Below are 13106 nucleotides of genomic sequence, written 5' to 3'. Positions count from 1 at the left end.
CATTTTCCTGAAATGCATTACCCCCTTTTGATAAATTGTCAACTTTTCTCCCAAGCTGTTTTAATCATTCTACGTCTGTATTGTGTGGTCTAACTGCAGATTTCCTCCCATAGAATTTTGATGAATAGAACAGTGACCTGTGATTTATCAGCGGGATGCATTGTTATTGATCCACAGATCATAAACAAAGCTATCGCATCCAGCCATTTTTCACGGCAAAAATTGAAAAATGGGAAAGTGACAAAATTAGATATGAGGCGTATTCTCTCTGACACATCATTATATGTAGTGACAGTAATGAATGTTTATGGGCATTTAAAGGTGACTGTTTTCCACCTTTGTTTGTTCTGAAAGAGACAATTTATTGCTGTTTCGTACCTCGCTGTGAAGCGTTGTATAATTCATATAATAGTAATAGTCAAACGCGCAGGCTTTTTTCTTGTCGTAATTTCTTTTATAGCTTTTCTGGCAAAAAGTAATGTTTTTGAAATTTTCAGCTCACTTTTTCATGCGTCACGTACCACTGGTTGTAAAAGTTCCGGTGTTTTTTTTATTGCACTCTACATTTCCCAATAGCAGTTCTGGCATTCATGGAGTCTTGTTGCTAGGAGTGACCATTGCAATCGGGACAAGATAATAGATAGTGAGATGACGTGAGGGCTTCAGTTTGAAAGTATTCATTGCACCAAGGACTTCTGTCTATCTATCTGATAGTCTTATAAACATTTCTTTTGCTTTCTTTTGAGGTACAACGTGCCTCAGGGACAGATATTTGGACTCTCAAACTTCTGCAGTACTGTTTCAGTCTACATTTGTCGAGTTGATTTGTGGGGGATCATTTTTGAAGCTAGTTTTGAAAATCGTAAAACTTTTTTCATTTTTTACCACAGAGTTTAACACAATGATGGTGGCCATTTTGAATTTCAGGTGTCAGTAAATATTCAGTGATTTGTTTCTTCAGTACCAAATTTTGCTGAGTGAGCCCTGCATTTTACTCTTGATCTCAAAAGAGAAGCATTTAAATTTCTGTTTGAAAAGTTTGAGCAAAGTTGGATATACATGTAAATACTGCACAATATATTTTGTCCTTCAGCAAAAGGTTAAAGGGAACAAAGCTTGCATTGAACGTGGAATATTAATTTTAATTGATTTCATATGCAGGTATCCATCTATCTACATGTGTGTATATATATATGTGTGTGTATGTGTGTTATAGGTGTGTTTTTATCAGCCCTATAATAAATTACCGATTTTACTGTGTTTTTTACGTATGAAAATGAAAATTTGACATAGAACATATAGCTTAACTACAGTCATAGTTTCAATAAAATTTGGATTGACAAAATGTTTTACCCAACAACAGAGATTTAATCTCTGTACTATTTCGTTTTGGACGTCATGAAAATGTAATATAGCTTACAAAATACAAAGCAACCAGTTAAAGTAAAATGGAAGGTGTTTTCGTGCCTTTGAGATTTGCTTTAGAAATTTCTTTACAACGCCGTGCTTGTAAATGAAAATGGAAATTATAAGTTTCACAGCAAAGGTATAAACATGGCCAGGAGAGTAATTTTATGTGAAAAAAATGACAAATTAATACTGTCCTGAAAATACATGTAAACTTCAATAAAATAACCTTTTCCTGAAAAGTTTTGCTCAAGTGAAGTTTGCAAGTATGTGTACTTCACATTTATACTTCACGTTACTTTTCTGTACTTTACTTTGAGAATACTTTTTTGAAAAAAAACCTTTGAGTGACTTGTGAAGTGTCTCAAAAGCTGTATAGCTCTTCATTGACTAAACACGAGTGAAGTTTGCAAATACTTGCCGTTCACTTTTAATACTTTACTCTACTTTGAGGCAATTTTGTTCAAAAACCTTTGAGTGACTGATGAAGCATTTCAGAAGCTGTATAAGTCTTTGTGAATTGATCTCTTATTAACTGCCTGCCAATTGGCTGAATCTGTTTCTTAGTTTTGAATACCAGAGTTGCTGACTGGACTTGAAAATTTACATGATGCTAGGGGAACTCTTTGAGAGACATGATTTAACATATGTACAAGGATAGGAGAGACATTGAAAGGATGGACATCTCTGGAAGGACAAGATTTTATCGATCATTTGAAATGTGTCAGGATTCTTAAAACCATGTTATCATGCGTTGGGTCAGGATTATGGAGGGATGTGACTGCCAAGTTCATTATCATGTGTTATAATATGATTGCTGTCCAACATTCGAGGTAAAAAAAACCAAAATTTACTTGGTGTTTCTGTGTATTGTTTCAAAGTGCACGAAAGAAATAGGTCACTACATGACTTTCTGGGGGGGTTTTTGTAATCTTAATCGACAGGTAGATTGCCTCCAAATACCGAAATACTATTTCACAGACCACATGTTGTTGTAGATAGGAATGATACAATACTATCCACTATACAGTCAGTGCAAGTGATGCATGTAACGTACACATCAAGTTTGAGCAGATTCTGAGATAGGACCAGATTCGGAAAGAGACAAAATTGTAAGACGACATAGGCAGAAAGGAAACTTTATTTAAATCCAGTTAGTTTATTCCTGTAATATTATGACAGAATCCATGGATCTAGCAATACAATACCAAATATTATTTCACGCAAATGTATTCACCATGCGATGAAACAGCAAGATCTTATTGAGAAAAAGACTTGTTGACATCTGGACACAACATGATCAAGGCCACAGTGATGTACCTGATGTGAGGAAGAATTTTGGTTTCTTGGCAATGACATCATGTACTCTACACCTGCACAGTACTGGTATCACAGCTATGACATCATGTAATCTATACCCGCGTATCACAGTTATGACATCATGTAATCTATACCATGGTATCACAGCTATGACATCATGTAATCTATACCATGGTATCACAGCTATGACATCATGTAATCTATACCATGGTATCACAGCTATGACATCATGTAATCTATACCATGGTATCACAGCTATGACATCATGTAATCTATACCCTGGTATCACAGCTATGACATCATGTAATCTATACCATGGTATCACAGCTATGACATCATGTAATCTATACCCTGGTACCACAGCTATGACATCATGTAATCTATACTATGGTATCACAGCTATGACATCATGTAATCTATACCATGGTATCACAGCTATGTCATCATGTAATCTATACTATACCATGGTATCACAGCTATGACATCATGTAATCTATACCATGATATCACAGTTATGACATCATGTAATCTATACCCCGGTATCACAGTTATGACATCATGTAATCTATACCATGGTATTACACCTATGACATCATGTAATCTATACCATGGTATCACAGTTATGACATCATGTAATCTATACCATGGTATCACAGCTATGACATCATGTAATCTATACCACGGTATCACAGCTATGTCATCATGTAATCTATACTATACCATGGTATCACAGCTATGACATCATGTAATCTATACCATGATATCACAGTTATGACATCATGTAATCTATACCCCGGTATCACAGTTATGACATCATGTAATCTATACCATGGTATTACACCTATGACATCATGTAATCTATACCATGGTATCACAGTTATGACATCATGTAATCTATACCATGGTATCACAGCTATGACATCATGTAATCTATACCATGGTATCACAGCTATGACATCATGTAATGTATACCATGGTATCACAGCTATGACATCATGTAATCTATACCCTGGTATCACAGCTATGACATCATGTAATGTATACCATGGTATCACAGCTATGACATCATGTAATCTATACCATGGTATCACAGTTATGACATCATGTAATCTATACCATGGTATCACAGCTATGACATCATGTAATCTATACCATGGTATCACAGTTATGACATCATGTAATCTATACCATGGTATCACAGCTAATCTATACCATTGTATCACAATTATGACATCATGTGATCTATACCATGGTATCACAGCTATGACATAATGTAATCTATACCCTGGTATCACAGTTATGACATCATGTGATCTATACTATGGTATCACAGCTATGACATCATGTAATCTATACCATGGTATCACAGTTATGACATCATGTAATCTATACCATGGTATCACAGCTATGACATTATACACACCATATATACATGGCAGTGATGACATCACCAGGAGATCACCACACATACCCACATATATAGTGTGCATCACCTGGTCAGCACAGCTTGGTTAATTCAACGTAATGTATTCTTACTTTGAGAGAGGGCTCCTGCCAGAATAAAACACCCTTCTATGGCAACATTGATGCAGTATATAGAGCTCAGGGAAGGTACAAACTAGATTCAGGACACGTCTCCACTCTGTAGTTTTGTTGTATAAAATTGTCAAAACAAGTCTCACGGAATTATAACCACAGAATTTGTAGACTGATGTTTTCAAACTGCTATTCTCACAGATGGACAAAGTTCTGATTGAGGTTTATTAGAATTATTATTTTCTTCATTCATTTATACTGTTTATCTGAAAGGGATTTTAGTGCAAGACAGTAGCTGACAAGCCAAGTGTGATCAAAAATCTGTTTGCAGTAAATCATTCTGCTCTCAATTTAAAACTGAATTTATACGTAAAATATTGTCTTTTCCTCAGTCTTGTTATCCAAACAAGAATGTGTACACTGTGAATAATTCAGCTCATAGTGTGGCATTACAGAAATAAATATCAGGGATGTAGAAAATAGGCTGAAGGCAGACAAAATAACCACCTATGAATGAGCAAGGGGAAAAACTACCAAAAGGTTGAGGTTTTTAGAAATAAAAATTCACCCAGCAGGCAATCGGATTTCAGTCTGTAAAACCTAATTTTCTATGTGGTTAGAGAATTTTCTACATCCCTGGATGCGTAAGAGCAGTGGCTAAAATGCTAACATTTTTTTCAGCAAAGGGAACACAGTTCTCATTCATCTTCAATTATAGTTAGAATTCTTACCATATATGTGTTTCAGGGCAGGGCTTGGAAGAAAAACCACTTAGCTTTTTTATAAATGACTCTTTCTATATGGAATTCCTTTATTTCCTAATCAAATTTTAGGACCACCTTAACAAAATTGCAATGTGCTTATTTTCAGTACCAGTGTACATGTACTTTCCACTACAATGGTCCTCACAAAGCCAACCGAAAGACACATTGTTCACCTATGGGTAATTTGGTTTTCTATACAAATAGTTTATTTGAACAGTAATCTTACACTTACCGGTATCCTTGGGTTTTATGTCAAGGCCATTGAGGGGTAGGAAGTTGCAAATACTAGAATATCAATCATGTGTATGTGCCAGTAGATCTTCGGTCAGAGGTTGTCTCCCTGGAAACAGTATACACATCTAAATCGCACTTAGTGCATATATAGTCTCATCCCATGACTGAAATCAGTGCATGTGCATGACTTCAACCAAGTGTGTAGTGTTGTCCCATGACTGTGAAATGTACATATATGTGCTCGTGTGCACTCATAGAACATGGTAGTTATCATGCAAATTGTAAATTCTTGTCTTCTCTCTCAATGTTCTCAGGTAACGCCTGAACTTGATATTTTTTAATTCCTCGTGTACATTTAATATGTTTAACATGAGGCATGCAGTGGTGGTGAATTTTCAAATCATGTGAAACTTTTCAGAAAAGTACACTTATTTGAGGCCAGCAACGGTTGGCACAAACTAGTCTGTGTCCGGAAAGGTAGAATCATCAGGCACGGCAAATCTACTTTGCACACACCAATCACGTGTCTACCTGTGTAATGGAACACGTATACGACCATCCATTAAATATGGTCTGGACTTTCATGTGGATTTAGTCTCAAGCCATAATCTTTTGATGCGATTTTTTTTTTCTTAGGGAAATGACAAAACCGATGCTTTAGGGCTGGTCTAATGATGTGTTTATCTTGGATCTTTATCTGTTTCTGACATACTGCGATGATAATACAGTTTAATACATTTCGTTTGCTGAAGTCAACAATGGCACTTTGTTGTTTCTTCAGAACTCAAGCCTGCTTTGTTCAGCACACGTCTTTCATGTCGCTCCCCGCTTCAAAACGAATTGAGTTTACAGATTTGCACAGTGACTGCGGATCTGTTATTGTGACATTCTGATTGTCTGTCAGGCTAAATCGTCCTTTTTGGCTCTGCTTATCTTTCTGCTGTTGCAAGGAAACAGTCTGGTATTCATTTCCCTCGTGCAATATTAAGATTGCCATCATTGCATTGTAGCAATGCATGTGTTTTTCCAAGCTTTATTGGAGTGACAGATATATTTGCACTGTCACAAAGTCCTCCAGCAGTTTTTGGAGCATTGAAGATAACAAAATGTCCAAAATTCAGATTTTCTAGTCACAAAGTAACCAACAATTGCTAAACTGTAAGGGACAAAAGTTGTAACTTTTGCTAAAAAGTTTCATTCTTAAAGAAAATAGATGTTCTTCAATTCCTTTCTGAAGTTTGTTTAAGTATACGATGTTAGTTTTTCAAACTCATGGCATTGTGTACAACACGCAGTGTTACTGTTATCGACAAAAGTACAGTGTATGGCAGTTGGAATCAAATTCAGATGACAGTGGGGGATTCACACAGACAGACCCTGTTGCCAAGCTGAAAACGGCATTTCATGATTTTGGGGATCAGAACAAGCAACTTCTTTTACAAACAGAACAGAAATTCTGGAAAAATACATTGACAGTTAAAGCTATTGGGCCTTTCACAGACAATGCAAAGTGTTTTATAAAATAATTTTACGGCATATACAGTGTATTCACTAAATCTCCATTTTTTCAGTGGATTTTTTTACAAAATATCCATTATTTTTACCAGAGTCTTTTTAATAGATATGCTAGTGTCAACAAATTTGATAGCAATATAGGCTGAACTTTTTTGCTTAGGTCTGTATAAAAACAATTTTGTTACCCATGACCGAGTCTGTACTTAAAGCATATTCTCTCAACCGCTCCGTAGTTTCAGAGAATCATCTACTTCAAATACATTCTCTCAATTGCACTGAGATTTCAGAGGATGATGTCACGCAGTGAATCATAGCGGCCCGGATCACTTGGGCAATCAGCGTTTCACAAAAGACAACGTTCGGAGTCATACTTTGTATAATGGCATGTTGACACGGACGGTTGGAGACCCACCAAGTAATAAAGAAATCTGGACAGGGACTGTGTGTATTGTGCTTTTAATCCAATTCTCTCACATTGAAGGTCAATGGAGGGAGGTCAATCACGCACAAAGAATACTAGTGTTGAATCGTTCTATCAGTTTTATAAATGCATCGCTGGAAATCGTGAATAAAAGACCAACAACGCTATCCATCTTGTGATGAGTAAAACGATAAAAGGTATTGCTCAATTAGCTGTCGACACCATTATAACCTGTTTTTTTAAATAGAACATGTTCAATTTTACAGAATCAATACATTTTAACAATTTTCTATGAATATTTGTGAGTAAGAAATGTTCTTGTTTCATAAGAAAGCAATAACCATATTTCTGCAACTTTATTATTTCATTATTTAACTGGAAATTGAAGCAACTGTTTTTGGAATACAGTCATTTGAAGTTTAGCACATCTGCGGCATTTATGTGCAATTTTTAAGTTTAAAATATCCTTTTTCAGCCCACATTTACAATTTCTCAAAGTCTCTTTAGGCGGAAATTTTTGTTAGTACAAATAAAACAAGTACGGGTATCATTAAGTATATTCAATGATTGATATTGTCACAGACCGACACCAATTATTTTGATATGCTGTGAGTTATTAACTTTTTATTTTGGTTTTTCAAAAAAAATTTAAGTATTTTAAATTTCATGAGGCTGATCGAAGTCAGGCAGTGCTGTATATTTCATGAGTGTGCGTGTTCATACGTGGGTGCCGCACTGATAGCCTTTGAGGGCTTAAGCGGCGTTACCGGGAAACAATAGTATTACCGAAATACATTTCAGAAAATGTCACACGAATTAAATCCAAGCGGGCCATGGGAATGTGAGGGATCAAAATTTGTCAAAGTGATAGGCAGATAGCTAGGCTGAAATGACTCAAGTTGTCTTTCACTGATCTTGTAAAGGAGAGAACAAGTTGGCCATTAGATTAATCTGATGCAAAACACCTGGGCCTTATACTGTCAAAAGTGTACTAAGATACAGAGCAACTGGTATTTTCAGTGTACACCACACACACACAAGTTGAATTTTTGTTACTAAGGTGCCATGTCACTGATATTACATTAGGGGCCACAGAGATAAAGCTCTTCTTAAAAACTAGCTAATGGGCATGGTACTGTTGCTATGGGTTACCACGTAAACAGAAAAGCAGAAGTGCCTGTGTTGGTCTCATATGATTATCTTTCCTTATGATAGCTTTATGGTCTTTCAATAGACACAGAATTGAAGGTTCCCTAGGGGGCTTCATTAACCGTCTTGTCCGACAATCCATAAACACCCTTGGTTACCATGGCAGCAGGTGATTGGCAGCTTTCACTGGTAAAGGGTCATGGCAGAGTGATCCGAGTGGCTCATTTTGTCGTTAAACAGTGAAAAGAGATAAAGATAGCCCCATCAAATTGTGTGAGCACGCACAAAGGGAAAGTACAAAAATCAGAATGTTGAATTTTATTTAGAATTTAAGAAACTGTCGTACAGAGATCAAAGAAACTGTGATAGTTCAAGGTTTTACATGGTACATAGGGGATAATTTTGTCGAGCAATGGTATGTTTCAATTTGAATTGATATGAACCCGGAGCAACGATTCAGCGTTTTCTGAAACACCCCTTTATGTACTATAGGCAGTCCGCGGTGATGTATTCTCCTTGTTTTAACTTGCTTGAGAGTTTTCGCAGGCACTGCTCATTGATTTATTGTGTCTAATTCATGCATTTTAACCGGGAACAGTTTTAATCAAAGCCAAAAATAGCAAAGGTAAACACTGGGTGGTCCACAAACTATAGGTGATCAGACTGGGTTTTCTTACGTTGAACTGTCAGAAGATCAGAGATGATGTGAAAGTTATAATAAAGGATTTTTTGACATTTTTTATCCCCTGAACTGCGATCTAAAATCCAAACTTAACTCAAAGATCACCAAACACTCTGTTATACATGGCTTCAGTGATTTTTATGATGAGTACTTTTTACAGAACAATAAACATCGACTTCAAAGTGAAGACTTTTTAATTGAACTCGTCCCTGATTTATAACTGTTCTCATATTAAAATTTCCTCAGCATAAACATTATAATCATCCAGAAAAGATGACGTTTGCCATTTGTCCGCTTCAAAGCATTAACATAGTTTGTACCTAGAGATAGATAGGATCGGTCAATTCTTTTTTGACTGGTCTGTCTTGAAGGTTTCATATATTGTTCGGGGCTTTCAGCCATTGTTTGCAAAAAATAGAGGAATCACGAAAGTGCCACAAAAGATTATTGTTGTTTTCTTCACAAAAGATCAAACCCCATAAGAAATGCTACAGGCAAAGTTCCACCCTTTCGGTTGGCGTTCTACTCAAAGACCATCAGATGAATGAACAGTGATTGCGGTCACCATAGTGACAAAGTGACAAGCACAGCTTAGGGCTGTCTCCGATCTTGTTGACTTTAAACATCGCCTGAAGAAGAGCTCCCGGCCCCCCCTGTGACTGCAAACTAATGCTCGTGTGAGGGGAATGTTGAATTTGACGTGGGATCCGGACGTTTTACCAACATGAAGGCTGTTCATAAAGCTGGGTTGATCTTAGATACGTGACTTTTGGCGATATGACCCAAGTGGTAAAGAGTGCAGACCCTGTGGTTGGTTTTCTTTCCGTGTCGATAAAATGTCCCATTTTCATTGACTGTCAGATGTTTTAAAACACCTCATCGCGTGCGACATACCTTCTCTAAATTTGTATTACCTTCATGTTTGAGACCTCAACATAAAGTTGTAGTTGTAGTGTATTGTATGTACTAGTAAAATGTGTAACATTTCTGTTCTTATGTATCGATGTGAAGGTCATATTTAAGTCGGTTGCCAGGAGCGTCTGTCGTGACAGCTAACTTGTATTGGTCTTATTTGTTGTGTCATTGACTGTACGACCATTTGAGCTGTTTAAATATTTGCAAAACCCTCTGTGGACTATAGTGATCACCCACGATAGGGTAATTTAGTAACCCATGTGAGATACCAGTTTCATTTGGCAGTATTATGCTCTGGAACGCGTACCAGAGCCATGTGTATCTGTCGGACTTCCAAACTCCTCCAAAGCTTTAAAAGAATGGAATACTGATTTTCATGCTGGGATTTGTTTTTTTTCTGGATTATTGCAGAAACTAGATACAGAACGAGACGTGTCGACGGCTGGTTCAGGACAAACAAAATCAGGTAAGTTTCACAGTGAGAAAAGATGAGAAAAGCTGAACACATTTTGTGTTACTTCTCATGCTGATAGTCCATACGTACATTGTCATTTTAACCAGGAGCATCAACAACTGAAAGAAACTCATCCTGAATTGAGATGTATTTATGGTGTAATGCCCTTGACCTCATAGTGTATGACATCACTATGACATCAATAACAAAATTACATTTTGTAACGTGTTTTCTGCTAACAAATTTATGAGCCCCATGTCTTCTGACGCAACGGATTCTGTAAGTTGTTCAACAAGATCACATAGGAACAGTACCAAAAGTTCATTGCACACACAAGTCAAAAAAGTTATCCCTTAGTTCTCCCCTCAAATCCCCACATCCACTTGTAAGCTTGATTTTATGATGTTGGTCGTGACCTTACTCCTGAGAATAATTCGTTATGGCACTAAAATTTGATGACTTTTGCCACATTTAACTGAAGTGTTTTTGCACCACCTATTTCCCCAGTCTCAAAGTGTTTATATCCAACATAAATCTTTTAACGGTTCCACAAACTGTTGTGTTTAGGTCAATGTTGTACTGTGTAACGTGTTTATATTAAAGGGATTCAGACAACCAGTGGCATCATCATGAAAATGTTTTTAAAGGCCTGTGTTGGCACCAGATTGTCACATCAGAAAATTTACACACCAGATTACAATTTCAATGGAAAACAAAAGGCTATCACACCTCCATAATCCTCTTACAGACTAGAACAAAGGCGATCCCAGGGATCTCGAACAGCGCCTTTAAGGTATTATTTGAGCAGCAAGTTTATATATGGTGACAATTTTAGTGTTAGAATGTTTATAATTATTAGAATTTGATAATCATGCCCATAGTAACGCAATATTTACGCAATATCTACCTTGATGATTGAGACAGAATTTTGTACAAAATTGAAGGAGAATTGACATCACTGATTTGTTTACAAAAATATAAAATTTTTCCTGACTTCAGTCATCCCTCACAAAATGACAGTGCAACGATGTTCAAGCATACGTTAACCTGTTCACCCCTAATTACCTTTGGACAGGTCCACAATGACTACCGATAACTTTGGGTTTGGGTCAAACCATGGTGGTGAAAGGGTTAAAATATAGGGTTGCCAATGAGTGCAGTTCAGCACTTTTCCTCTCGACACACACTGCAGGCAGCTAAAAGTTGACAAAACCTGGCTGGTGCCAGTGCAGATTTCAGATAGATTCTGCTGTATTCCCTTAGCACATTTATTGACCAACTTCTTCAGAAAATCTCATCTTTAACAGTATGTAAAATATGGTAAATACAATTAAATCAAACTTCCTCTAGTTCGTAAGCTAATTTAAATTCTGTAAGGTTATAGAGTTAAACATGTGATAGTAAAAGCACTAAAATCACCATAGAATTTCGTTTTCATTTTACGAAACAGTAGCTTCAGTAGTTGTATCAACATTTGTCCAGACAGTTGTGTACATGTAGCTTTAACATTATTTAAATCCTTGGATAGGAAATGTTGTTCAGATGGGTATTTAAATTGCATTTTTCACAACACAAACTCAATATTCACCTGTGTGCAAATCAGTATTATTTACAGTATTTATTACAATTTTTGATGGTAAGAGCAACTTGTATATCTTATTCTTACGACAACATAAGTCAAGTTTTATGTGCCTACTTCAACACAACTATTGTCCAGATCAAGTGAAGCAAGTCTTGAAAATGCTTGACATGAAATTTTCATTCCTGTGTTTCTACATCAGAGATACACCAGTCAACCAGAATGAACAAACATAGGTACTGATAATCATCACAGAGAACTCTTCTAATCTGATTAAATTTGTAATAATCTGATAAAAATGTAGGTCACATCAAACAACGCTGTAATTTTCTGATAAAAATTTGAGATTGTATGGAGCTATTTGGTTGCTATGGCTGGTGTTCAAACTTGGCATCCGCCAGTGAACTCTAATAAATTTACCAGGAGGACTTTCTGCCTCTTCTTGAGAGTGTCAGTGACTCAATTTGCAACTCTGTTCAAACTCTAAAACAAAGGCAGCATGATAGAGAACAAAATTAGTGCAGAATATTGTGATAGCATGTAATTGTCATGTTAAAGGTAGTATGCACCTCTAAAGTGAAAGGCTTAAACTTTTGCTCAAACTTTCCTCATGGCATCATTCAACCACTCTTTTTCAAAACCACGAATAAATATTGCGTGTCACTGTGCAAATTTTGGTACTAGAGAAACAAATTACCTGAGATTTACCAATATTTGAAATTCAAAATGGCTACCATTTCTGTGTTAACTCTATGGAGATAAATGAAATTTTCGATTTTCGAAAAACTAAAATAGTGAAACTTTGTCATTAACTCTTTGAGTGCCAAAGTCAATTTTTGTCGCTTTTATAAAACATACCCTAGTCAACATTTTTCAGATTTCTGCAAAAATTTTTATAAGAAAATTGTTGCCAATGAAATGTGATTTCCATTTGGTTCAAAATTATTCAAAATATTACAGAAAAATTCATATAAATTTGGAAAATATTGAATTAAAATTTTCGTGAGATAAAATTACAGCACTCAAAGGGTTAATACTCCAAGAGCTTTAAAATTCACCGTCACAAGTGGTAGATCAGAAAAGAATTGTAAAAATTTGAGCGTCCAAATATCTGTCCCTGAGGTGCATGC

At 36.2% G+C, this 13106-nt stretch overlaps 1 protein-coding gene across 5 annotated transcripts in view; it reads left to right on the top strand.

The window, feature by feature from the left end:
- LOC139117039 (uncharacterized) overlaps positions 1-13106 on the top strand; it is a 66046-nt gene that overhangs the window by 24130 nt on the left and 28810 nt on the right. For 2 of the 5 annotated variants that reach the window (XM_070679855.1, XM_070679852.1), the window contains exon 2: positions 10355-10409. Coding sequence is in view for 3 of the 5 variants with exons in the window: in XM_070679852.1 (XP_070535953.1) it covers positions 10355-10409 (55 nt within the window). In the remaining 2 variants the exon portion in view is untranslated. Of the gene's footprint in view, positions 1-2132; positions 2241-9610; positions 9839-10354; positions 10410-13106 lie in introns of those variants that run through there. The other 3 variants (XM_070679856.1, XM_070679853.1, XM_070679854.1) reach the window with 3 other exon arrangements.

Source organism: Ptychodera flava, chromosome 18, assembly GCF_041260155.1.
Source record: "Ptychodera flava strain L36383 chromosome 18, AS_Pfla_20210202, whole genome shotgun sequence".
In the NCBI taxonomy this organism is placed as follows: Eukaryota; Metazoa; Hemichordata; class Enteropneusta; family Ptychoderidae; genus Ptychodera; species Ptychodera flava.
This window is presented reverse-complemented; position numbering and strand designations above follow the sequence as displayed.